This window comes from Vanacampus margaritifer, chromosome 1 (genome assembly GCF_051991255.1).
Source record: "Vanacampus margaritifer isolate UIUO_Vmar chromosome 1, RoL_Vmar_1.0, whole genome shotgun sequence".
Classification (NCBI taxonomy): domain Eukaryota; kingdom Metazoa; phylum Chordata; class Actinopteri; order Syngnathiformes; family Syngnathidae; genus Vanacampus; species Vanacampus margaritifer.
This window is the reverse complement of record NC_135432.1, coordinates 50,185,778-50,210,633: the sequence shown is the minus strand read 5'-3', so window position 1 is coordinate 50,210,633 and position 24,856 is coordinate 50,185,778. Positions and strand designations below refer to the sequence as shown.

At 39.3% G+C, this 24,856-nt stretch overlaps 1 protein-coding gene across 3 annotated transcripts; it reads left to right on the top strand.

Moving 5' to 3' along the window:
* Nucleotides 1-145: 145 nt before the first annotated feature.
* LOC144058083 (zinc finger MYM-type protein 4-like) lies at nt 146-24,141 on the top strand. 3 transcript variants are annotated; one of them, XM_077576432.1, is made up of 31 exons: nt 146-272; nt 2,323-2,908; nt 5,020-5,072; nt 5,439-5,588; nt 6,049-6,112; nt 6,869-7,068; nt 7,188-7,312; nt 9,085-9,319; nt 9,756-9,968; nt 10,063-10,213; nt 10,292-10,407; nt 11,976-12,326; nt 12,398-12,548; nt 12,746-12,921; nt 13,107-13,278; nt 13,644-13,763; nt 14,638-14,681; nt 14,768-14,906; nt 15,108-15,170; nt 16,397-16,542; nt 16,649-16,885; nt 16,979-17,387; nt 17,679-17,909; nt 18,413-18,492; nt 18,651-18,780; nt 18,872-19,023; nt 19,120-19,234; nt 20,378-20,638; nt 20,751-20,862; nt 21,143-21,211; nt 22,684-24,141. In XM_077576432.1, exons 1-31 carry the CDS (start codon nt 234-236, stop codon nt 22,772-22,774), a joined length of 5,181 nt encoding a protein of 1,726 aa, XP_077432558.1. In that variant the 5' UTR covers nt 146-233; the 3' UTR covers nt 22,775-24,141. The 3 variants fall into 3 exon arrangements, 2 of the variants coding, with proteins under 2 accessions (XP_077432558.1, XP_077432474.1); XM_077576348.1 differs by having other exon boundaries at nt 16,649-17,387; XR_013295398.1 differs by lacking the exon at nt 22,684-24,141 and having other exon boundaries at nt 16,649-17,387; nt 20,349-20,638; nt 21,143-21,178.
* The last annotated feature ends 715 nt before the right edge of the window (nt 24,142-24,856 follow it).

Genomic DNA, 24,856 nt, shown 5'->3' with positions numbered 1-24,856 from the left:
ACTAACGTAAGTACCGAGTGTATTTGCCACCTCTATTTGATAGTGATTAATGGCTAGTTCAGTCTGAAACGTTGCCATTTCTCACAGCATCCTTGTAGCTGCTACTAGCCGAGGAAGAAGCGGCGTGGCCAGAGAGGAAGGAGGACAACGAGGAGGAGGAGGAGGGAAAGGTGGTGGTGGTGGTGTTGGCCCGGGGTGCTGTTTGGAACCCAATGACTGCAGCATAATTAAAGATGGCGGACTCGGAGGAATTTAGACTCAAACGATTAATGGTAAGCAAAATGCACCAGTTGTGCAATTACGCCTGGGCACTAAACACTAGGGCGACTTATTTATTGCGTCCGACCACAGTGTAATAAGCGGTTAATGTTGGTTTTCTCACAGCAGATACGGGTGCTGAGGCTAAAGCTAGTTAGCTTCCAACTATGAGACGCTAGCACGCTGTTGTCTAGCAGTGATGCGAGATCTATCTTCAACATCGCTCGTTGCAAATATGCTATCTGTCGTAAGAGTACACCAGTGTAAAGACAACATGGGGCTATTGTGATTAATAAATTCTTGTTATCCTGTAATGCAGCGTTTTGTACGATGTTTCCTCCCAGCCCCCACAAACCTTTCACAAGGGGGCTTCCATGGACTGTAAAACGGCAGATTGTACTATATTCAAATACCCTCGTTCAAGTCTGTCGATTGATTATAGTTTATATTGATAAATATTTTCGATCCCGGCGGAGCTAAAGAAACACCTCCACTGTAAGAGAAGAGACAACGTGAGGCCTGTAATCGTAACATTTCATTGTAGTGGTTATTAAGCACCCACTGTCTGGATTATCTCATTTTATTGTGGTGTCATACAGTATATTCTTCAGTTTATTCGTACATAACATCATTTAACATGTCCATCGTCGTTTAAATTATTCCGTGTATTTACGTCATACGCGTCTAAAACAAACGACATTTTCTTGTGTCGTGAGTTTCTGCCAACATCATTGTTGTCACTTTTTTATTATTTTTTTATTTTTTACCTTTGCGGTGTTATTTCTCTGTTTATTTTAGATAAAATAAGATAGTGTATTTGCCCAAAGATGGGCTCTTATTTTCCTTGGACTGCTGGTGGGATTTTTTTTTACAGCATGTATTTTGATAGTTGAAAACAATACAAACAAAAATACTAGGAGTGACAGGAATACTCTGTGATCTGAAATATCAATGAAACAAACTAATAAGAGGACAATAGTGTAACCGAATAGCGAATACATCAACGCATATTATAGCAGTGCACAGATCCCTTGCAAATACAGTATGCAGTACAGTGAACCCCGCATGTTTTGGCATTCACAGTTTTGTCCCTTTCCCTAACATGTTATTTGCTGAAAAATTCACCTAGTCTTTTTGTGCCCAAGTCAAAGTAATAAAAGTAATACTTTGGTGCCATCTTGTGGAATCTCGGTTTTGTAGTGAGTGAACAGTAAAGATTTTTTTGTTGTTGTAGTTGACACTAAGGTGATGACAGTCAAGTCAAGTTTGACTTATCAATAATGTCACTGGTCTGCTAGCATATTTTTTGTTGGCTCGCCGTTCGTTCACTAACAACCGCCGTCGTCCTTGGTTTTACAGGACCCACCTCCCGACTTGTTAGTCCAATCTCATTCAGCCATTTGCTCCTGATCACATTTGGACTTCTTTATGCTTTGCAGATAATCAGGAATTTTAAACCCTAGGCATGTTTTTCTAACATTTCAGATTATTTTACATTTTTTAAGGTATTCAAAGATACTTTTAAAACAATTATGATGTCACAAGTATGCGACATAGGAGAGGGGAGGAGTTGAGGAGTTGGGCACAATTTGAGCCACAACAGATTGAGCAATGTGGCATGTCTATTACTGTATTATCTGGTTTATCTGTATGACATCAAATTGGTCGATAATTGCTTATAATTACCGGCCATTGACATTATCGTGCATCCCTAGAAATACCATTCATCTTGCCAAAATACATCTAAAATAAACTTGAGTACTTTCTTCCCCCAAAAATCACAAAACCGTTAAGGCTGGTGCTTATTGATCCCCCAGGTTCTAGTAATTTAGGCTCGTTGCGCCATCGGTCACCGCAGAGAGTTTCACAATGGGCCGGGGTCGCTGTTTGGGCTACCTGTACTGGACATCTGGGTTCCGTTGGCGTAATATTCTCAAAAATCACCCTTGCATTTCTTTTTTTTAAACACTTTATTTATAGCTCAGCACACAGATTTATAGTGTCCATTCCACGATTCTCATGTTGCATACAGTATGTTTACTTACTCTTTTCTGTTCTCATCAGCATGAGCAGCAGCAGTCCAGGGTGTTTGATCGGGTGATGGGGTTGGGAGACTTTGCTGATTCCTCCCAAGGATCCAACACCTCCTCCAAGAGCGGTGGTCAAGAGGAGACGAAGGCCATAGATGAAATTTCAGCTCAAGAGGAGCATCAACATCCAGACGAGGATAGCAGCAACAGCAGCAGGCAAGAGGAAAAGTTAGTTGAGGGGGTGGAAGAGTCGTCATCTCCACGCATTGCTTCCCCCGTCACTGACCAGCGCTCCTCATTTACCATGGGACCCACTGAAGGAGGAGGAAGTGGCGAGGCAGCATTTGATGATGCATTGGATGGCCTTCCTTCATTTGGTCCCGAAGAAGAGGAGGAGGACGAGGACTGGCACTTTGCTCTGTCAACGGACTCGCCGCAGGATGGTGACTGTAACAAAGCAAAATGCAAAAATGATCCATCGAGAGGGAAACATAACAACATTGACGAAGAACCTTCTCCTCTGGAGTCCAGAGAAGAGGTAGAGGTGGAGCGAGAAGCGACAAGTGGCTCTGCTAACACTTCCCACTCATCCAAGGACAACACACCTGAAAGCAGCCAGGGTAGGTGACACCTCTCTACTGTAATCCATCCATCCACACATCCATCCGTTTCTATGCCACTTTTACTGATTAGGGTCGTAGGTGAATTGGAGCCTATCAAAGCTGACCTTAGTCAAAAGGCAGGGTACAGTACACCCTGGACTAGGTCCAATGACAAAATCAAATACATCAATACATGTTGTTATGTTGAGGATTATTATCAGGCTTCTCCAAAGCTTGCTGATGAGCTCATCATTTGAATCACCTGTGTTGGAGGAGAGAGACATCTGAGGCCCCGTCCACACGAAAGCCAGTTTCAATGTATCCTCACAAGTTTCTTCCGTTTAGGCCCTTCGTCCACATGATGGCGCGGTTTCGGAGCTTGAAACCGATCATTTTTGAAACCGGGCTCCAGAGTGGAAAGATTTCAAAACGCGCCCTGTACGCGTCCGTCTGGACACCTTATGCAGGATACACCTCCAGTGATGATGTAATAGTCGCAGCTCGATGATGACGCGATGTCGCAGATTGATGACATATGCGCCAATTCTCGCGTGACTGCGTGCGAACCGCCAGTTTGTCAACAACAATGGCGGATAGCCGTGTCGTAGTCGTTTTGCGCAGCCTCCTTGGCTTGCTTATGCTTTTGCAGCAAAATATTTAGCTTCTTTATTTTTTTTACTTTAATCACCCGCCATTGTCACTTCTCCAGTGTTCGTCTTTTTCATGTTGTTTTGATACATGCAAAGCCATCATTGTTCTGTAGATTGCCCCCCAAATTTTTTTTTTAAAGTCTTCGTCTTCTTCGCTGATTCTTCTTCTATGCTTTCCGTTAACTCCCTGTGGCTGCGCTAGAGCGCCACTCCAGATTTGGCATATACATTACAGCCGTTAAACGTCCTCAACGTCTTCTTTTGGACACACGCAAGTCTTAAAATGCTTCTGTGTGTACGAGATTTGTTTGAGGAACAAAGCTGGCTTTGCTTCCATCTGGACGGGGCCTGAATCACACAGGAATGCGGCTCTCTAGGACCAGGGTTGCCTACCCCTGCTTGTCTTTCCGTTGCACAATTTTTTGGGGACACAGTCACACTTGTATTTGCATCATGGTCTAAATTGTTAGTTGAGTTGAAGAAATAATCATCTTTTTCCCCAATGTAAACACAATGCCAGACTTAACGGTTTAATTTAAACTAACCTTATTGTTGGAACATGATTTAAAATCTTTATGGAGTATACGCTGGGCAACTATTACATTGTTTAAGATACTGATCTTGAATCATTACTAGGGATGTAACAATATCCAAACGTTGCGATACAATATTATCACAATATGAACCTCACAATACGATAATTATCACAATATTGTGGGGAGGATGGCGATATTAAAAAAGGTCACAGTGTTGTAAAAAAAAAAAAGAAGAAGCTCATACTAAAAAAAAAAGCACAATGTTGTGCTTTTGTACATAAGAGCAATGCACATAAACAACTTACAATCTCTAATAACACTTAATATTGAGGCACTTACTTTCTAATGCACAAACACATTGAGTTCCTCCACATATTGACTCGATTCACAAGCATATTACATCTGATGATTAGCATGCATTTTAAACATAGAACGGCCAAAACATGCCATATGAAAATTAAACTGCACTAAAAAACTAGTCACCAGAGGATGCTCAAACTGCACAAATGGATATCAACTTCACATTTTTAACAGATGTGCTGCTTTTAATATCGTGACATGACGACGATATTGTGGCAGTTTTAATATGGCAATATCGCAATATTGCCGTCCCTAATCATTACAGTAAAAAAGATGCTCAGCAAGGCAAGTGGTATTTTTTTTGGTTTTGGCACAAGCATAAAGCAGGGTACACACCGATTTTTAACATCTTAACTGAATTTCAAAATGTGAGACTAATGAAAAGGTTATGCGTATCCTCTCAATGGCCAAAATACATAACGCGCAGCACCTTCCATAAATGTGGTCAGTCACTGCTATGAAAAGTTGCACAAGGATGCCATGTAACTATTTCTAAATACAAATATGTCAGTTTTATTTATTTATTTTAGAATTGGTAATTTTCCCTTTTAAAAAAATTGCCTTTTTTTTACCCTCTCATTAGATGCAGGACTCGTGAATCAGATGGAGCAAAGAGAAGACAGTCGTCGAGGAGAGGTGGGTACATTCGCATTAATGGGAATTTGTCATCCAACAGTGACGATCCAAACCCTCCTGCTCTTTGTGCTCATATTTTATTCATATGTGATACTATTGATCAGTCAGTTTTAATTGTTTATGTGTACTGTTCATTAGATTTTTTGATTTTTTTTACTTTGGAATACTTTTAGACCTTAAATTGACATTCATTGATATGTGTTCAATGTTAAACATAGATCAAATTTATGATTGACCAAGCACATCGGGAAAAGACCACATTTGATATATCTGCTTCAGAACAAGCTAAAAAATCAAGTGAATGACTGATTTTGCAATGTCAACTGTCTACATTTTAAAAACTTCCTTTGTTGTTTGCTATGTCAGCGGTCCAAGCCTCCTCCCGTGGAGGTCAGCAACCCTCCGGTGTCTCCCAATATCACCATTAAAGATGAGCCAATTGATGAAGGATACGATGCTGCTTTAGTGCCTCAGAGCACCGCCAGACAAATCAAAGAAGAACTTGACCATCAGGAGGTCAGTGTGGTCCTTGCAAAAGCATACAGCGTTCGGTTCTACTATGTCCTTTGGAGTTTGTGTTACTATGGTTTGGTCTATGGTCAGGTGTAAGGTTAATGTTTTACCTAACCCATGAGAGAAATTAGATATGATGATGTATGATCTGAGGGTCAATTAGTGGGATATATGTACCTTACCTTGACATACTTCACACATAATTTCACGCTGGATTAATTTGTGACTTCCCAGAGAAGTTTCAGTGAGCTGGCTCAATTTTGGGTCTAAAAAGGGGAATTTTGTTTTAAAGTCCTTCACAAAATGGTAAAAGCGTCTCACCACAGTGAAATTAAGAATCTGCTTTAAAGCATTTCAGGATGATGAGTAGTCTTGTCTCATTTTAAATTGACTAATCTGTTTAGCACTGCATATATTTATGTATGACATATTTAACCACTTAAATTCTATTTGTGTTTTCCAGGAAGAGCTTAGAATTAGCTCTGTTTACTCTGTTGGCGGAGGTAACACACTTGCACCCCCTGTGGGTGAGTGCATACATTTTACATCATGTTTCTCGTCATAAACATTAAATACCATTAAATTCATTCATTCATCTTCAGTTGGTTATAGGCTTTCTCAAAGCTGATATTGTATCCATCTATTAGGCATGTCTCAAATCGATGGCACTGTTCTTAGTATGTTGTTTAGCTAATGTGTGAATTTAAAATAGCTGCTGTAAAATTTCACATTGGCCAAATTATATAAGATTCCAAGTATACATTCATAGCCTAATAGCAATATTTCATTAAAAAAAAAAATTGAAAAATTAACATTTGCTTTGATTTGACCTTTGTGGATTATCATGACCTGGATTTAACAAAATTATGATGTGACAAGATTGCACGGACCTTCACAGCTATGTTTAAAAAAATAACACACACACAAAGATCACATGGGTTGAAATTCCATGGTGTTCTCCAAATCACAGTGTCATTTCTTGCAATTGCCCGATCTCTGACCCCCTCCCCACCCCAATCCCGTGTAGTAGATGCCTCCTTTAAAAAAACGCCGCTTAAATAACTTACCTTAAATTGAGCATTATCTGTGAGAAGAGCAGTTTGGGTGATAGAAGAAGTCATATACTTAAGTCATCGTTGTTTTTCGTGTCTTTTTAGAGGTGTTGTAAGTGCTCATTACATTTGTTTTAATTCCACAGACATGGCACATAGGCTAATGATATGTTAGCTCCATGGGTCAGTATTTCCTGTCTCAGCAAACTTTTTCCTCTTTCTTCTTTCCAGCACATCAAGTGACAGCACCTGCTCCCCCACAAACAGCCATTTTTATTCCGGGTCGAGGCGCTGTTCTCCAAGCGATGACTCCTCTTTCTGTTCGACCTCCTGCTCCAATTCAGACTTCACTTCCATCCTTGCCACCGCTACCCCTTCGACCCCCTGCGCCAACCATTCCTGGTAGTGTTCGCTGCAGTGGCTGCTTTAAGGTACAATTCCATTCTTGCTGCTGTTTTGGGTGCTCACACAGACAGACAAAACAAAGAACAGCAAGGTGTTAATGACTACCACCAACGTCTTTTGTTTCTTGGTTTTTGAATGTGTTTAGGTTCTGCTAAAAGGTCAAACAGCATTCCAAAGAAAAGGTTCAACACAGCTCTTCTGCTCCACTGTTTGTTTGACAGGACATCTACCACCAACAAACAAGAACCAGTCATGTTCTCTATGCAACAGGTATATCTTGGTGACCCTGCTGTATTTACAATTGACAAACTTTAGATAGATAGAAGAATCAGAAGATAGATAGTAGGGGTGGGGCAGTCCACAAATGCTTAAGTAAGGTCAAGTTCATATCGGTTTTGTGGTCAAGGTTTTTGTTAGGGGTGTTCTGATCAGGATTTTATGCTGCAGATTCCAATACCAATCATCCATGAGTGTGATCAGCTGATACCGATCACATGGATTCGGTGTAAATTTTCAATTTTGGAGGTATAACTACCAATTTTCCTTAAATAATTGATTAATCATTAGATTTTTTTAAATGGATTAAGCAGATTAAAAAATATATATCTGTTAAATTTCTGTTCCTTTAGTAACAGTAACTTTCAGTAACAGGACATTAATCACAAAACACCTAAAATGACATGAGGATATTTTCATACATGTAAAAATGCAACTTATCCTTGAGTACTGTTCTACTTCGTCTGTCATTGACCGCCAGAGGCGGGATTTAACAGCACGGGAAATGCCTTTGCGCATGCGCAGATGATAATGCATACTAAAGCGACACGTCACTTAGGAGTGGGAATCTATGGGTACCTCACGATACAATTCGATTCAGACGCCCATGATTTGATTCAATACTGATTGATAGGCCTACGATTCGATTCAATTCCGATGCATCACTACATTGGCGTACATTTTATAGTCCATGTAAAAGACTGGTAGCTTTTTAAAACAATTGCAGAACTTGAAGAAAGAGCATAGATTTATATTTCACACTTTGACTTTAACAAAAGTGGCAAGGCAACCTGTAAATAGTCTCCTCTTAATCCTGTTAACTCATTCATTCACAGCCATTTTCACTGAAGCAACTCTCTTTGCTCCTGGCTGTTTTATTGCATTTTGACTGATTTTGCAAGGCCCACAGAATATTGTGTTCTATTGCTATAAAAACATGGAACCTACCAAAAGAAAGATTAGTCTTTTCTTTCATTAGGAAAAAAGTATATTTGTATCTGTTTCCATTTTGCAGCAATTAGCATTAGAAAATAGCTAAGTTTCATCATTATTCACAAATCTGTTGAAAAAAGCTTGTTGCAACATGGCCCTGGATGATCTCTTATACTATGCTGCCACCTGCTGGCCCTTTTTGTAATTACCATTGCTTCATGCATTCTCTTCAGTTCAGAAGCTGCATTAAAGCCTAGCTTTAATGCAGCTTCTGCATTTAAAAAAAAATCTAGCATTAAAAAAAATCGTATAAATACGTTTTTGGGAGCATGGTAATTTTTAAACTAGAACGTATTCATACGTTTTTGGAAGTAGATGAGTTAATAAGAATCTTCATAATAATTTTGTGTGTGCTCTCTGACAGACCACTTATCTTGTAGACTGCTCTATAAGACTTGTATATATTTGAAGCTTTAAATATATAGAAACACAAATGATAATTTGTTTTCCAGATTCATTTTTTTTTATCTCGGCTAACTACTGAAAATTCCACAACATATCGAATTATTTAAAAAGACCCCAACATAGGGCCGAGCCATGTGACTGAAAAATGTATCACGCTGTAATTAGTTAATATTAGTCGATAACGGCAATGATTTTTTTCTCTATAAAATCAAACTAAGTACCAGGAAAATAAAATAAAATGCTGAATTTGTCATTTTATTAAAAAATATAATATTCAACACATACCGCATTGTTTTCCCTCTGTTGCTTTGCTGTTATACTAATACCGATAAAACTCTTTGTTTGCCTTTGTTCTTGTCTTTTTACAGTGAGATTGTTCGGGCTCGGGACACCATAACAATACCAGCTGATGACAACACCTACTTGCACTTTTGCGGCCAGCACTGTTTGTCAATTTTTAGACACAGGACAAAAAAAGCTGAAAAGGCCCCTGAAAAAGTGGTTGAAAAACGGCCAGAGAAGAAAATTGATAAGCCTCAGGAGAAGTCCAATGAACGACCGACGGAAAACGTTATTTGTAGTGTGTGCAGAATCACCACCCGGGTAATCACAATGACATGAGCTTTTTTTTCAAACAACAGTTTTTTTTGTGTCTTTTTGCCTGCTGAACTCTAAATGCCAGGGAGCTTCTTTTTGCTGTAGTGCATCAACCTTTTTGAAGCTGAGAACTATATCTTGGGCACTCATTAATGTTTGGCCTACCGTATTTGAAACACACTTCTGAAATAACAAATTTGCTCAAATTACCTTCAATAATTAATTATAGTGAGGATGTTAGTTGTAAAGACACTAATAATGTTGATTTCTTACTGTAATTGGGAATCAGATGAATATCAATATGTAACTTAATTTTTATAAATCTCTGCCAATACACATCAAAAGATCTCACGTACAAAATTCCTAGGAACTCACAATGTCCCAAAAGGGACATGATTCATACTTTCTTTTTTTCTTGTCTGCTCCTGATTCTTTCCACCAGATCGAGCATGAGGTCAGCCACCAAGGTCGTCTGCACAGACTCTGCAGTGACGCCTGTTTTGTAACATGGCGCAAGATGCGACAGTTAGCCATGAACTGCTGCGAAGGCTGTGGACTGTACTGTAATAGTAGTTCGGACTCATATCATACACTAACAATTGAAAAATCCGAGCTCAACTTTTGTGGTCCCACCTGCATTGGTACTTACAAACAGGTATATGCAAGTTTCTTTTTTCACTATAAGACACATGGCACACAAACGATTGTAATGTAAAAAGGTTGTGTTTCATTGCTTCCCATGCAAATAGTCCTGCCGAAAGACGATTGAGTGTGCCAGATGTCAAAAGTCTGCAATCGTGTCGGCCACCATCATGGAGCGTGACGATAAAGGAAAAGTTCAGCTTTACTGTTCACCTGTTTGTGTGCAAATGAGCCGACCGCCACTGCACACGCTAACCGGTAGGATGGAACACAATCCCTGAAAAAGGTGTAATGATTTTGTAATAATCATGTGAGATGCTTGTGTCCATTCCACAGGGGCCTCGTTTCCATGCTGTCTGTGCAAGACTGTAGCTGTTCCCCAGTACCACCTGGCAATGGTCGATGGCACCATAAGGAACTTTTGCTCCTATGAATGTGTTTCTACCTTCAGGGTAAGGGTAGTACAAGAATTGCTTAATAATTATAGAAGGGCTGTCAAAAACTATTCTTTTTAGAATCAATTATCATATCCATTATAAATGATTCCATCGGTTACTTGATTGATGCCCCCCGCCCCTGGCTGACCGACCAGGCCGCTGTCTCATAGTCACGTGTGTACGATCCTTTCTTCCCGTGACACCCCCCCCCCCCCCGTCTCCAGTCGGCCCCAGCTCCATTTTGTAGTACTGTAATGACAAAACATTTTATTTTTTTGTTTGTTTAAAGTGACCCGAGTCCCTCTTCATTCACACCATCTTGTCGCTGGAAGTGTCTGCCAGCAACAAATTTCTGTGCAAAAACAGAGAAGGGCATTGTAAATAAGGTTTTAAAATTCTAATGATATAATTATAGTTTCAAAGCATTTTTTTTGGGGGGGTGATTAGTAAAAAAAAAAAAAAAACTAAAAAAAAAAAAACATTATATTGTTCCAAATTAATTACCGGTAGCTTGCACCCTTAGCCATTAAATTATAGAAGCAAACATAGAAACCTGATACAGTAAAATTTTCTGATAAGTAGAGGTCAAATACTCTGAGGACAGAAATGAGCAAATTTAAAACAAGTGATTTCATAATTTCTTTGGTGATTACCTCTTCTTACTGGAACACTGCAAAGGAAAACATGCTTGAGGAAAAAATGAAGGGACAGAAGCAGCACAATGTGTTAACTCTATAAAATGTAAATCAACTCATAGACGAGAAGGATGAAATCAATGCAAAGAAGAAAAAAAATAGGTGATTAAAATGCAGAAGCACTTCTTGGTACAAAAACGGTCAAATATGTGCAATAGGGGTGGGATGATACGTGTAACTCATGATTTGATACTGTGACGATATGTGGCCCACGATATTGATAATATCACAATATCTACGATAATCGATATCATGTCAGAAACTTTCTCAACAACACATCGCAGTATTCAATATGTGAGTGACAGTGAAAACTTGCCGACTGTTCTTCTTCGCAAATCTTGTCTGGACACCAGTTCTTCGCCACTGCTTCTGTCTACTTTACCACCATTTAAGGGATTAGTGCCCCCACAAAAAGGACAGGAGAGATTAAGTACTGACGTTGATAGCAAAGGGACCACAAAAGTCACGGTTCAGATCAGATCACGGATTTCAGTCACAGATCGATTTTTGGATCAGAAAACAAAACAAAAATAAATAAAATGATGTGTTTTATGAAACACGTTTGCTCATTAAATAAATAAAAAATGATATCTATTTACTCAATTGTCATAAATTCGATTTTTGTTTTTGTTTTGTTTTTTTACTGACAAATCTGGAAATTAGGGTCTGGAAAAAGTATGTAATTTAAAAATCTTAAATTAGTCAAAAGTCGAAGCCCATCAATGTTAAATTTAGTTTTGAAATATAATAAGTATAACCTTATTTTCATTGCGCAATTATTTAAAAATCTACTGTATTTTGTTTCTGTCGTTTCCGATTTTGTCGTTGAAAATACAGAATGTGTTCCCTAATCTGTAACTGTGTGTTGGTTTTGATATATTTTAATAGAAAACAGGGCATACTGGCTCAGAGCTGATCAATGGAAAATCTTCTCCAAGGGATGCCTCGCGACTCGGCCCCTCGTCCAAAGCCAGCTCAGTCCCACCCATTCCTCAGGACTACCCGTCTACAGCCCCTTATCCCAGCCACCACGGAAGCAACAGCTCAGTACCCCCTTTGGTTCCGCCATCGCTAGGTTTGACCTCAACTTCTGTGCCAGGGCAAGGTCATCCCCGAACACCTGCACCTGCCGCTCAGTCTCTGAAACCAGCAGAGGGTGGACCAAGCGATAACCCTAAAGTGACCTGCCATCAATGTATTAAGCAGTTCACCACCAAGCCACTGCTTTTTGGCCACAAAGTAAGACCCTCAACATCTTCATTATTTTCAAATCTGGAACTGTTGTGTAATTGCACCTTGTTTCTTCACAGGATCGGATTTCTGTGTTCTGCTCTATGATATGTTGTGACCTGTATAAAACACAAAACAATATCCTGATCATGTGTGATGTTTGTAAGAGGGACAAAGTGCCATTTGACACAATCCACTACAATGGGAAAGACATTTTCTTTTGCAGCAAACGTGAGTCAGCATTAATTCTTGACATCCATCCATCCATCCATTTTCTTGGCCGCTTTTCTTGACATTTGAATATTCATTTTGAGAAACTAAGCTTCTCTCAGGCCAAAGTTAAAATTTTCCATGCCATGCGCTTGATCTTTTCACTGTTTCTGACTTTATATGACTGGTGACTAACCCCAACTGTTGTGTGTTTTCAGCCTGTAAACAAAACTTCAAAGTTTGCATAACATCTCGTAACAAGGATCCACCCTGCCGTCCCTGCAGCTATTGCTATAGCATTAGCCAAAAGATGTTGCATAGTCACTATGGAGGCAAGCTGGAAGAATTCTGCAAACCCCTCTGCATGTCCCAGTACACTGTACTCTATTATGGGGTAAGAAGATAGCCTTGCATTTCTTATAAAAAAAATAAATAAAAAAAAACAATGTTACCCTAATCCGTCATGAATGTAAACAAATTAAGTTTTGTTTAGTTTTTTTTTTTTTTTTTTACATTTTCATGAATTTGACATCAGTCTGTTAAGTGATCAATATGTCTTTATGACTCTCCGTTGTACAGATGGGTCGATGTGACAGTTGTAGGAAGCAGGGCTACTTAAATGAAAAGCTGCAGTACATGGGCTCAGTACGGAACTTCTGCAACCTGAACTGCTTACTCGGGTACTGCTCCCTGAATTTTGAATCGACCCAGCACACTCCCAGTAACGGTACTGGAGCAGAGCCACCTCATGGTAAGTTATTTTGACGTGTGAAGTCAGAATTGCCTGTTGGTTGCTGAGAAACTGGATATTATTGTGTTACATAATGTAGTCATGAATTTCTTTGAGCGCCTTGTCTTAGCCCACCTCAAATTGATCACCACTTCACACCTGGACCCACTGCAGTTCGCCTACAGATCATATTTGTGGGCTTGAGCTCTGCCTTTAGTTCCATCCTGTCAGCTCTGCCAGTTTAATGTGGCCCACTCCCACTGCAGATGGATCACAGACTTTGAATCACAGACTGTCAATGTACTTTTCGCTGACAGTGGCAATAACCTCTATTATGATTCTGCAAAGGCAGTTAAAATGTGCAATTTGTGTTGCTCTAATTCCAGCTCCAGCTCCAGCCCAGCCTCACCACTCCTCAAAAGCGAACCCTGTCATAGCTGATGTTGTGTCACTAGCAAATGGCTCTGCAACTCAACCCAGTGTGCCGTCGGATGTTGCGCTGACTGGTTAGTTGATTTGTGTGTTGATCCTTGTCATAGTGTCTGCTAGCACTGGGTGATTGTTGATGTAATTTATTTGTTTTATCAGTCAATCTAGGTTCATTTTGATTCAGTGTTTGCAATAGTATTTAGAGACTAAATGAATGGAAAAATAGAAGGTGGGACAACTTCAATAAAGTCATTTGCCTTTTTGAAAATCAAGGGGGGGGCACTGGGGGTTAATTTAAAATCAGATTTTTGTGGGCAAAAAAAGCACAAGTGCCAGCATACCATTAATTTGGAATTACAGGGTTTCTATATTAAACTTACTGTATTTGGGTGGTTGCCCAATCATGTTGTGGTGGCCCTTCCAGAGTAGGCACTGGGCCTGTTTACTCGTGATATGTTTAATTTATTATTTCATGTTTAGCGTCCTTATACGGAATTATTTAAGCCTTAAAGAAATACTTTTTTTTTTTGGTATTTCTTTTTTCAGTAAAAAAAAAAAAATCCAACAGAATTTTAACATTTGGCATTTTTTGGTCTTATATCTTGTTCAAGCCATTCCATTCAAGCCTTATGGAAGGATTTAACTTGCCTCAAAAAATGTGCATTGTGTGGTTAGAAGATTAATGATGATTGATCATTAAGTGGATAAAACTCTGAATATTGAATATTCACCATTACAAGTACTTATTGATTTCATCATATTTGGCCAGTGTCAGTGAAGTTCAGGTGACCCTACATAGTCATGCAGTGGCCCCGGGCCACTGTGATGTACAATAGAACTCTGTGTGACGTATTTTTGACATGCCGCTGTCACAATTAACTGTCCCCATACCCTGGCTAATATACACTGTCAGATCATGCTCATGTTTTTCTTCTTTTTTTCTTTTTACAGGAGGACTTCCAAACTCTAGTGTAGATGGCAAGATTCTTGATCATGTATGTATTGCATCCTCTTTTGGAAATAGTACTTAGAATACATGACAAAAACTCCAAATCTTTGTTTTTGCTGTTAAAATGCATAGGCCAGCACTCAGACAGATACCATGCGTGGGTCCCCATCCTGCCGACGTCAAATGAAGAACAAGTCCGTTCTTTGCAGGCCATTCACAATGGATCAAGAGAGCTTATGTCTGCTCCTTCAATCATCCACAGATTCTTCAGGTTAATTCACAACACCATTTAGCATGTCTTGCCTCGTTTACAAATGTTGTTGCGCAGAATGAATGCAGATACCAACAGGTGTGTTTAGAATGTGACACACATTCAAGCACTAACCAAGCAGCAAATGTTGCCTCTATGTGATGAGACTGTAACAACAGATGCTGTAGTGCCAACTAATCACAGCTCCCTCTCTCCAAGCAGATGATATCACATTAGATGACTGTGAAAAAGCTGTTAAAAAGATGAAGACACACCGGGAAACGGGTGAGTAGCTTCTACAGATATTACACAGTTGCAGGAATATGAATACATGATTAGATAATTACATTCTGTGCGTACCAGGGTAGAACCATTGGACTGGACAAGGAAAACGGCAATTGCTTGTCAAAACCATTGCGGACCAAAAATGACAAATGAGTGTGAATTTGATTGCTTGATTTAGGAAGAAGGGAATTGTTGAGAGAAAAAAGAAGATTTTTCATACCAGACAAGAAAGCAGATGTTCGAGAGAACAACAAAAACTTGAAATTGGATAGTTTTTGATTGTGTTTTTTAAGTTTCTGAATATAATATTAACTCATTCTCTCCCTGCCATTTTCACTGAAGCAACCCCCTTCGCCCCCAGCTGTTTTACTGGATTTTGACAGATTTTGCAATGTCCACAGAATTTTCTGTTCTGTTGCTATAAAAACATGGAACCTACCAAAAGAAAGATTAGAATCTCTTTTTTTCTTCAGGAAAAAAGTATATTTGTATCTGTGTCCGTTTTGCAGCAATTTAGCATTACATTATAGCTAGGTTTCATCATTATTCACAAACCTGTTGAAAACACTGGGGAAAAGAGCTTTTTGTAACATGGCCCTGTCTGATCTCTTATACTCTGCTGTCACCTGCTGGCCGTTTTTAGTAATAACTACCATTGCTTTAAGCGACCTCTTCATGTCAGAAGCTGTATCAAAGCCTTCTGTATGCTCTAGAATAAAATTTAAAAAACGGTTAAAAAAACGTATAAGTGTTTCGGGGAGTGCAGGACAAAGTATTAAAAAATCTATTTATGCGTTTTTGGGTTTGTATGAGTTAAGTTTACAAATATTATAATATAGTGTTGCACCAGTCCCCAATTAAACCGTCAAAATCTTTTTTTTAAGTCCTTTTACATAATTATCCCATCCGCATAGGTTGAAAAAAGTAACAAGCCTATTTTGACAAAGTAAGAAGTAAAAAGAACAGTTATCTGTTTTCAAATTGAGGGAGTAAAAGTAAAATTGTCAGAAAATACTCAGGTACAATACAGACACCTAAGAAAAAAATCCCTATAAGTACATTAAAAAGAAAAGAAAAGATTTGTTGTTAGTTACTTTACTCCACTGGTGCAACATCTTTAAAGTGAGGCACACGTTTTCTCTGCAACTGCGATTAAAAAAACGTTAGGTGTGTTTCAGCCTGTTAGTGATGTACTATTTTCTTACATTGCTTTCACTCTCATCCAGCTCCATCCCCACCCTCATCAAACTGCTCCACAGAGGAGGACAAAGTGAAGATGCTAATGGTGCCAGTTCCCGTGCCAGTCTTTATCCCAGTGCCTATGAACATGTACACCCAGCACACGCCTGTTCCAATGGCAATGCCTATAACTGTATGTTTTATTATGTTATCTATCATATTCTATAACATTTGAATAATTAGGAGCAACGTATGCACATTTTGGTATCTTCTCAAAAGTTTGTGTTTGTTATTTTCAGGTTCCAGTGCCCATCGTTATACCACCACAGAGTAAAGAAATGACAGATGCAGCCATCCAGTTAGATCCTTGGAATGAAGAGATTGAAAAGCAGGATGATGAGGTCTCCATGGAACAGGAAGTCATACCCCCGGTTCAGTCGCCCATTGTCTTACCGCCACAAAGAAAAGATATGAAAGATGCAGCTGTCCAGTCAGATTCTGTGGAACTAGAGACTGACAAGCAGAATCAAGCTAAGGTGGCATCACAAATCAAAGATGTGAAAGATATTGCTGTCCAGTCAGATCCTACGGTCGCTGCACAGGTTCCCTTTCCTCTTGTGCCCCCACAGAGTAAAGATGTAAAAGATGCAGCTGTCCAGTCAGAGCCTTTGAATTTGGAAAGGCAAAATGATTTGGACGATTTCGGAGAATGTCAAGTCACATCTAAGAACCCTATACCTGTTTTTGTGCCACCACTGAGGAAACATGCAATAACCACTGCTGACCAATCAGATCTTCTGGATTTGGAGGAAGCTGCCACTGTCCAGTCTGACTCTTTTGATGTGGAGACAGCTGACAATGTCCTATCAAATCCTTTGGATGTGAAGACTGCGGCCGCTGTCCAATCAGATCATTTGGCTGTGGAGACCGCTGCACCGGTCCAATCACATCCTTTGGATGTAGAGACAGCTGCCCCTGTCCAATCAGATCCTTGGGATGCGGAGACTGTAAAGATGGATTTAGATGATGCCAGCACAGGTGATGCCCTGACTGACTAATTCTAGATACATATTTTTAACTCCTACTGTTAATTCTTGTCTTGATTCCATCAGGTTGCAATGTAGATGGAATGTCTAGAATGGCTTTTGTAAACTGTATGTTCTTGGGAGCATTTCAGAAATGTTATTTATTAATTTTTCCCCACCGTGAATAACATTGACGCAGTGGAGTGTTTCCTTGATATTGATGAGTGACTCTCGGTCACCCCAGGTCTTTAATGTATGACGGAACCAAACTGAAGCATTTTGTTTTTCCAACTGTATTTTATAGACCAGGATAAAAGCACAATGTCAGAAGTACTCCCTCCTGCAGTCCACCAAGTTGAGGAGAGTCCAAGCACAGCACAAACCAAAATTCTTCGCCCAGTAACTTCAGGAAGGAAAACACGTAAAAGCCAGCCAAAGGCTAAACCGACAACAAGTGAGAACCAAGACACCATCCCTGCTGAACAACAGCCTCCCTCCTCTCCAATGGCTGATTTGGAGAATGACTTCCCAATGGGTAAGAGATGAATGAGTTTAACTGTTGCTAATGATGATCGTCACGATGCGACAAGTTAAAAGTCTCCATGGATGTTGGGGCTGGACAGTGCGAAAATGGAGTGAAACCAAATATGCAGTTGGAGTCATACAAAATTGTAGGGAAATGGCTTGTCATGTCAAGGGCCAATGCTTTGTCATATAAAAGCCAACCAAATATAGCACAAGATTTCAGGATAGTTGGAAATAGTCATATTTTTTTTTACTATTGTCACACCAGACTATAACTAGCACCAGTCAAACAATGCATCATGGAGTAGCTGCAAACTTTTTTTTTGTATCATTATCAAGATAGCTGACATGAATATTGAGGTTTGAAATATTGTTCAGCCCTATTTAGGACTATATTTTATCACCAGTCACTATTTAGTAGGCAAATGCACAAATATGAGAGTTTTAATTGACTAACGAGAATGTTTAAATATACCTATTTCATGTAATAGATTTTTGGTTGTTGTTTTTAAGAATTGCTTGATCTGAAGTCATCAACAACCCCTAAGCGAGGTGTGAAGAGGCCTCGAGAACCTTTCTCTGGTCGGAAACGGGTAAGATGGCAACACTGACTGGGCTGCAGTATAGTACTGTAAGCTCTCTCATATCAGCCTCCTATACTGTACATATGCTTCAGAACTTTGTTTTCAGATTGTTTTTACTTTAAATCATTTTGGCTAACGTGTCCATTATTGCATTTCTGTTGAGGCAGGGTCGAAGGCGACCTGCCTCGTCAGATCGCAGTGCTGTCGTGACTCCAGTCAGCTTCCAATTGAACTACATGTATGGTGTTAAAGCATGGACGAGCTGGGTGCAGCAACACAACACACATTCTAGAAGATGTGAGCAAAAAAGCTTTTCCTCTGATGCATTTGTTGGATCGACACTATTTGAACGTTTTGGTTATTTGCTCACCGTCTCTACTATTTCTAGCCAATCCAGTGGTTGTTAAAGAGGATATTCTTCAGTGTGATTCTGCTGAGCTGAGCTATGCTCTGTCTTGCTTTATCAAAGAAGTGCGTAGGCCGAATGGTGAGGCCTACAGCCCTGACAGCATTTTCTACCTCTGCCTGGGGATACAACAGGTACCCGCATTAATTGTGAGCATCTTTTGGTTGCTTGTGTCTCACTTTATCCTGACCTTTTGTCTTGTTTGCTTCTCTCGCCTTCTATGTGGACAGTATCTATTCATGAAGGGCCGCATAGAGAATATTTTCACCGATGAGCTGTACAGTCAATTTGCATTGGAGATCTCTGGGATGCTGCGACTCTGGAAACCTAAACAGCTGCCCAGTGGTACGTTCACAGATGGGAAAGCCGTGCCAATATAAAACCAACTGTAGTAGATTCTTCTAGATTATTTTATTGCACTCGATCTCAGATCTGAGCAATAATTTGACCAAGTTTTGGTGCTCAATATATTAGCCAATTGCCCAAAAAAATCAACATTATCAGCATGAGCTTACAATTACTACTGGATATGGGCCGATTGGTTTGGCGGTTTATCGTGGTTTTAAAAAGTCAAGATTTCAATAACTGCTAATACTGGCTGTCACCACTAAAGAGCTCTCCTTTTCTTTTTTTGAGGAGACTTCTAAGCAATGCACAATATATGATTGGTTGCTTGCAAAGTTGAGTAAAGGAGCTGCATCTTTGAAGTTAATTGCCTCCAATGAACTTTTTGCAGGAGTACGGAGGGAGGTTAGAAGAGACAGACACAGTTACACAAATGCATTCTGATTAATGTGCATTGTCTTAAAAAAACAACAACAAGGTGCCAGCCTCTAGTTAGCCCCAAGGGCAACATGAGTAGCCCATGAAATATAGTTTAGCAGTGATGGGACACTGTGACTTAAAAAGAATTAAAACAGAAAAGAAGATTATTATTTTGGGGGGAAGATGAATGTTAACACTTATTTACTTAAACGTAACATTGTGCATGTTTCATAATGTACCAAATATTCTATATAAAATAGATTGTGTCCAATGGGGGAAAAAATCTTTACCCAAATATTTTTTTTTGAGTCATTTTAGAGCTGCAATTTTAATACCCTAAAACTGCAATATATTTGGTCATCATTTGGTTAGCATACTGTCAGATTCTAATATCAGCCCATATCAACTTAGGGACTGTGAGGCAAGTGCAAACTTTTGCCTTCGGCACTCTGAACGACGCAGCCGAACAGGACTTAAGTTGGACCATTGCAAAGAATTTTAGTTGAGGACTCTTCGCTGCATACCAAGTGACCGATTGAGCGGCCAATTAGCAGCTAAGGGATCTTGCCAAATGTTAGTCGAGCCCACGTCAAAGTGTGAATATTTGACTGGGCACAACCAATTTTTTAACGTTCTTAAAGCAAACTGTACAAGGTACATTGACTAAACAGCAAACCTGATGCCGTTTTCTCAGGTCTATCCCATTCCACTTTCCCCCTCCAGGTAGCCCCGTGTGCTCTCGAGTTGAGGAGTCCTTCCTATGGGAATGTAAGCAGCTGGGCGCTTACTCCCCCATCGTGTTGCTCAACACGCTTCTCTTCTTCTACACCAAGAACTTCCACTTCACCACCTTGGCGCAGCACCAAAGCCTGTCTTTTGCCAACTTCAGTTTGCACACCAAACCCTGCAGTCGAACAGGCAAAGTCCTCTACCTCAGATACCAGCGAAACAGTGCTGCTGCTACTTCCAGCCGTGGAGAGACAGGTGTGGAACGCGTCCGCAATCGAACCCTTGGATTCGTTATCTCCCTCTCAAATGTTAAATTAAGTCTGCCGTTCAGGAATGTTGACTTCATGTCACTGATTGTTGCTTTTAGAGCGAATGAAAAAAAAGCAAGAAAAGGAGGATGGGGACATTGAGATGGCAGAAAATGTTACCAATCCTCTGCACTGTCCTGTCAGACTCTATGAGTTCTATCTCTCTAGATGGTAACACACACGCACACACACAAACAAATGTGAATGTTATAATACAATTTGTGTTCCCCAAAGGAGAGGAATCAGCGACAGCACATTTGATTATATTTAATGAGATAGCATGCTGATGTGTAGACTGACAAGACATCCATCTATTTTTCCAGTTTATGCTAACATGCATGGTTTTGCTACTACAAGGGAACAACCAGAAAACTGAAACTACTTACTTACTGTCTGTTCTTTTCCCAGTGAGATAAAAAATTAATCTGGTTCTGTCTTCTGCCCCTATTAGCCCGCCAACAGCATTGAAGAGGACCGACATGTTTTACCTCCAGCCTGAACGCAATGTCCACACACACAGGTCAGAAACTTCAATTTGTCTACCATTATAAGTCCCTTATATGCTAGGCAGAGCCGCCAGTGGCTCTCCTTGGAGGAGAAATGCAATGTTCATGCCCCACTATCTAAATTTTTTAAGCAGTTTGTTTTTTACTGCAATGCCCTTGCATATGGGAAAGGAGATCCACAGTCACAGATGCACTTGTCAGCCATTTAGTTTGGAAGTGTGCCAATATGGAGTAAACATTTTTGACTGGCAAATATGTTCGTATGTATTTGCAAGTATGTTTGTTTTTTTATGCATTTAAATACGTTCAAACGTACATGCAAATACGTTTGAACGTACTTGTAGGCTAAATGCTATATAATGCATTACCCCACCCGTAATACCACACAGGGTATTTATTGACTTTCACATGTTCATACCTCGTGGCATTATGGGAAAAATGCCTAACATAAACCATGCACTGCAGACATAACAATAAATCATAAAAACTATGAAGACACAATGTTTACTTAATTTTCTAACCTATTGGTATCATGACCAAAACTGCCAAATGAATAAATAAATGACTAAAAGTGAAAATAAAAACAGATATAAAAAATTATAATTCGAAAAAATTTAATTAAAAAAAATATATAAATGGAAATAAAAACAACAAAATGTGTGTGTGTGTGTGTGTGTGTGTGTGTGTGTATATGCGTGTGTATATATATATATATATATATATATATATATATATATATATATATATATATATATATATATATATATATATATAAATAATCATTATTTAATTTTTTTATTATATATTTTTAATCTGTTTTAATTTTAAATTTTGGTCATTTATTTACTTTTAATTTTGGCAATTTTGGTCCTCCATAGTAGGCCAAATGAAATAAATTAATAATAATAATAATAATAACAAATGTTGGGTACTTGCGCAAGTCCCCGGGGGAAATGCTAAGTTGTTTTGTTTTTTTTAATGTTTTTTTTTTTGGGAGGGGGGGGGGGGGCATTTAGCCTATTAGTAGTTTCAAAATGTACTTGCAGATATATTTAAACATATTTGCAAGTACATTTAAATGTATGGGCAAGTATATGGTGTAGTTAAAGCGCTATATAAAAAGCAGTCCTTGTATCATTTGCATTCACACATATTTGCAAGTATGTACTGATGTATTTGCAAATACAGTCAAACATTTAGCCTGTTAAAAATGTTTGCACCACAAAAGCACTTTCAGGCTTTCATAATTTAGCAACAATAAAACATACTGAGGCTTCGGTTTATCATCTACATTTGCGCATTGTAAATAATATTGATTGTATATAAGCACAAAAAGTTAGTCACAAATATTTGGAACTGCAAAATATACATTAATATACTTTCAAATGCATCCAGCTTTGTGTTTTCGCTGTATTATTATTTTTTTTTAAATGTACGATGAAATTTTCAATGAAATTTTCACTCTCCTTCTTTTCTTTGCCCACAGTTCCTACTGGTATACTTGTCACGCACTACATCACACAATTTTGCAGAGCATGCTCACTCGCATCTTGGCGGTCAAGGAAGTTCAGCGGTAACAGGAGGCAGCCTCCGCTTGGTCGCAGTTTACAGTGACATGCCTTTTTGTAACGGGAATGTGTTCCTAAAGCATCATGGGCACGTGCACGCGCGGCAGCTCTTGGCTTGATGTGAAGAAGCGGGCCGCCGTGCTGTCAAAGACACAATGGACATTTTGTCACAAAGATGACGACCGGACTCTTTGCTGGGCTTACCTGAGCGGATGCCTGCCTCCTCCTCCGCCTCTGACAAACACTCCTCGAGTCGGCCGGCATCTTCTACTGTTTCAAATGAAAAGGGAGTGTTCCGGACTATTTGATTTCTCCTTTTCTCATCCCCATCACAAATTGGAGCATCAGATTCAATGGTGGTTTGTATACTTCATCATCATGCGTCCCTCATCAGGCTGCCAGTGTGACATTCTTTGCAATGGTACTGTACAGGTACATGCATCGTGTGCACTGTGCTACGCTGCTGCTGCTTCTGTTGTTGTACCCACTGGAAGATGCCCCCCCCCCTCCCCAAACCACCCCCAGATTTTAGGTATCAAGCAACATGGACAGCTCAGAGTTGATAGATGACATCATGAAAAATACTTTTTTTCATAATTTCGAACAAACTTTATTTGACCAAAAACAAAAGAGTCGTCATCTCTTTGTGAATGTATCTGGTTACATTCTTTTGATGTTTTAGAATGGCAAAATCATGATACTTTGAAGCAGTCATTTTTAGATCATGCAAATTCTAGCAGGATGACGCTAGCACCAAGAGACATGATGACTTTTTTGAATCCGTTGATTACAGAAAAAATTGCTTTACAAAACAAATGGAGGATTTATTGTATTCTTTATGGTCACATAAGGTTTTTTTTAATGACAATAAGAAAACTCAAGAACTGTAATGTATGTTGAATGAGGTGGTGTGACACTAGAGGAAACTCGGTGCCTCATCTTTGAAAAATGTGTCTTCTGACATATTGCCCAGATCATTCTCTTTAGTCTCTTTTGTGGCCTTATTTGGTGTCAAATAAAATCACCCCATCAATTCTTTATATTCATTGAATCATGCAGTTGTTCCTCATGCCCCTTTTTGTATCCTGTATATATCCATCCATTCCTTTTTATTCATGTTTGTTTGCCCCTTGTGATGGTGCCATTGTTTTGTTGGGAGTTAACCTCCTTTTTTTCTTTTTCTTTTTTCACTTTCATGTGGCTTTGCGTTTTTTTGTGTGTCTGTATAATGGTCTGTAAGGTTTAAAAATATTTTCAATGGTCAAATAATAAATGAGCAGCAAGTTTTTTTTAGGGTCTGCCAAAAAGTGAGTAATAATTTCTACTCATTCATATTCTTGAGCATTGCCAGGTGATCAATAAACATTTAAGAGAAAGTTCTTGATTGTTGTCGGGGAAAAAATATTTTAGGTAAAATGGAAGGACAGCATTAATAAAAAAGTGCTTAGCACGCCTGCCTTAAAATTCTGCAATTTGGGGTTAGAATGTCTGGACTTTCAAAGTTCTCCCTGTGCTTGTGAGATTTCTCCAGGCACTCCTTTCCAAAAACACAGATTTGAAGACTGTATTGCCCATAGGTTAAATATGAGAGAATGGTCCAGTCCAAAGTCAGCTGGGATGGGGGTGGGGGGTCGTGGTTGCTCACCCTGAAACGGATATTGGTTAGATTACTATGCTGACATAATAATCACCCTTTTCTTGTTGACATATTTTCAACTGTGTTGGCATTTCAAGTGTGCAATTCCCTTTAGGCTATACCCCATATACCTGCGTAAAATAGAACTGTGCAATGACTAATTTGATTTACTAAGATCTAGTTTAAAATGGCATTACATTATATATGAAGATATTAGTGTACTTTGTACAACCCCTGGTAAAAACATGGGGTCACCAATCTCGGCGCATGTTCATTTAATTTTGTAAAAGGGGTCGTCATGACTATCTTAAAAAAAAGTGTTTGGTGAATTATCCATTTTAGATCACCATATAAACTTCTATTCCCAATACTCACACCTGCCATCAGTTCAGATCTGATCATCAGCAGTTAACAGGGGTGACTGGAGATTGCACTAAGTGGATTGACAATCATGA

Coding starts and splice junctions, on each gene's coding strand:
- LOC144058083 (XM_077576348.1), top strand. CDS start 234: ATGGCGGACTCGGAGGAATTTAGACTCAAACGATTAATG. Junction 5,073..5,438: donor AAGACAGTCGTCGAGGAGAG/GTGGGTACATTC, acceptor TTGCTATGTCAG/CGGTCCAAGCCTCCTCCCGT. Junction 20,863..21,142: donor GAGTTCTATCTCTCTAGATG/GTAACACACACG, acceptor TGCCCCTATTAG/CCCGCCAACAGCATTGAAGA.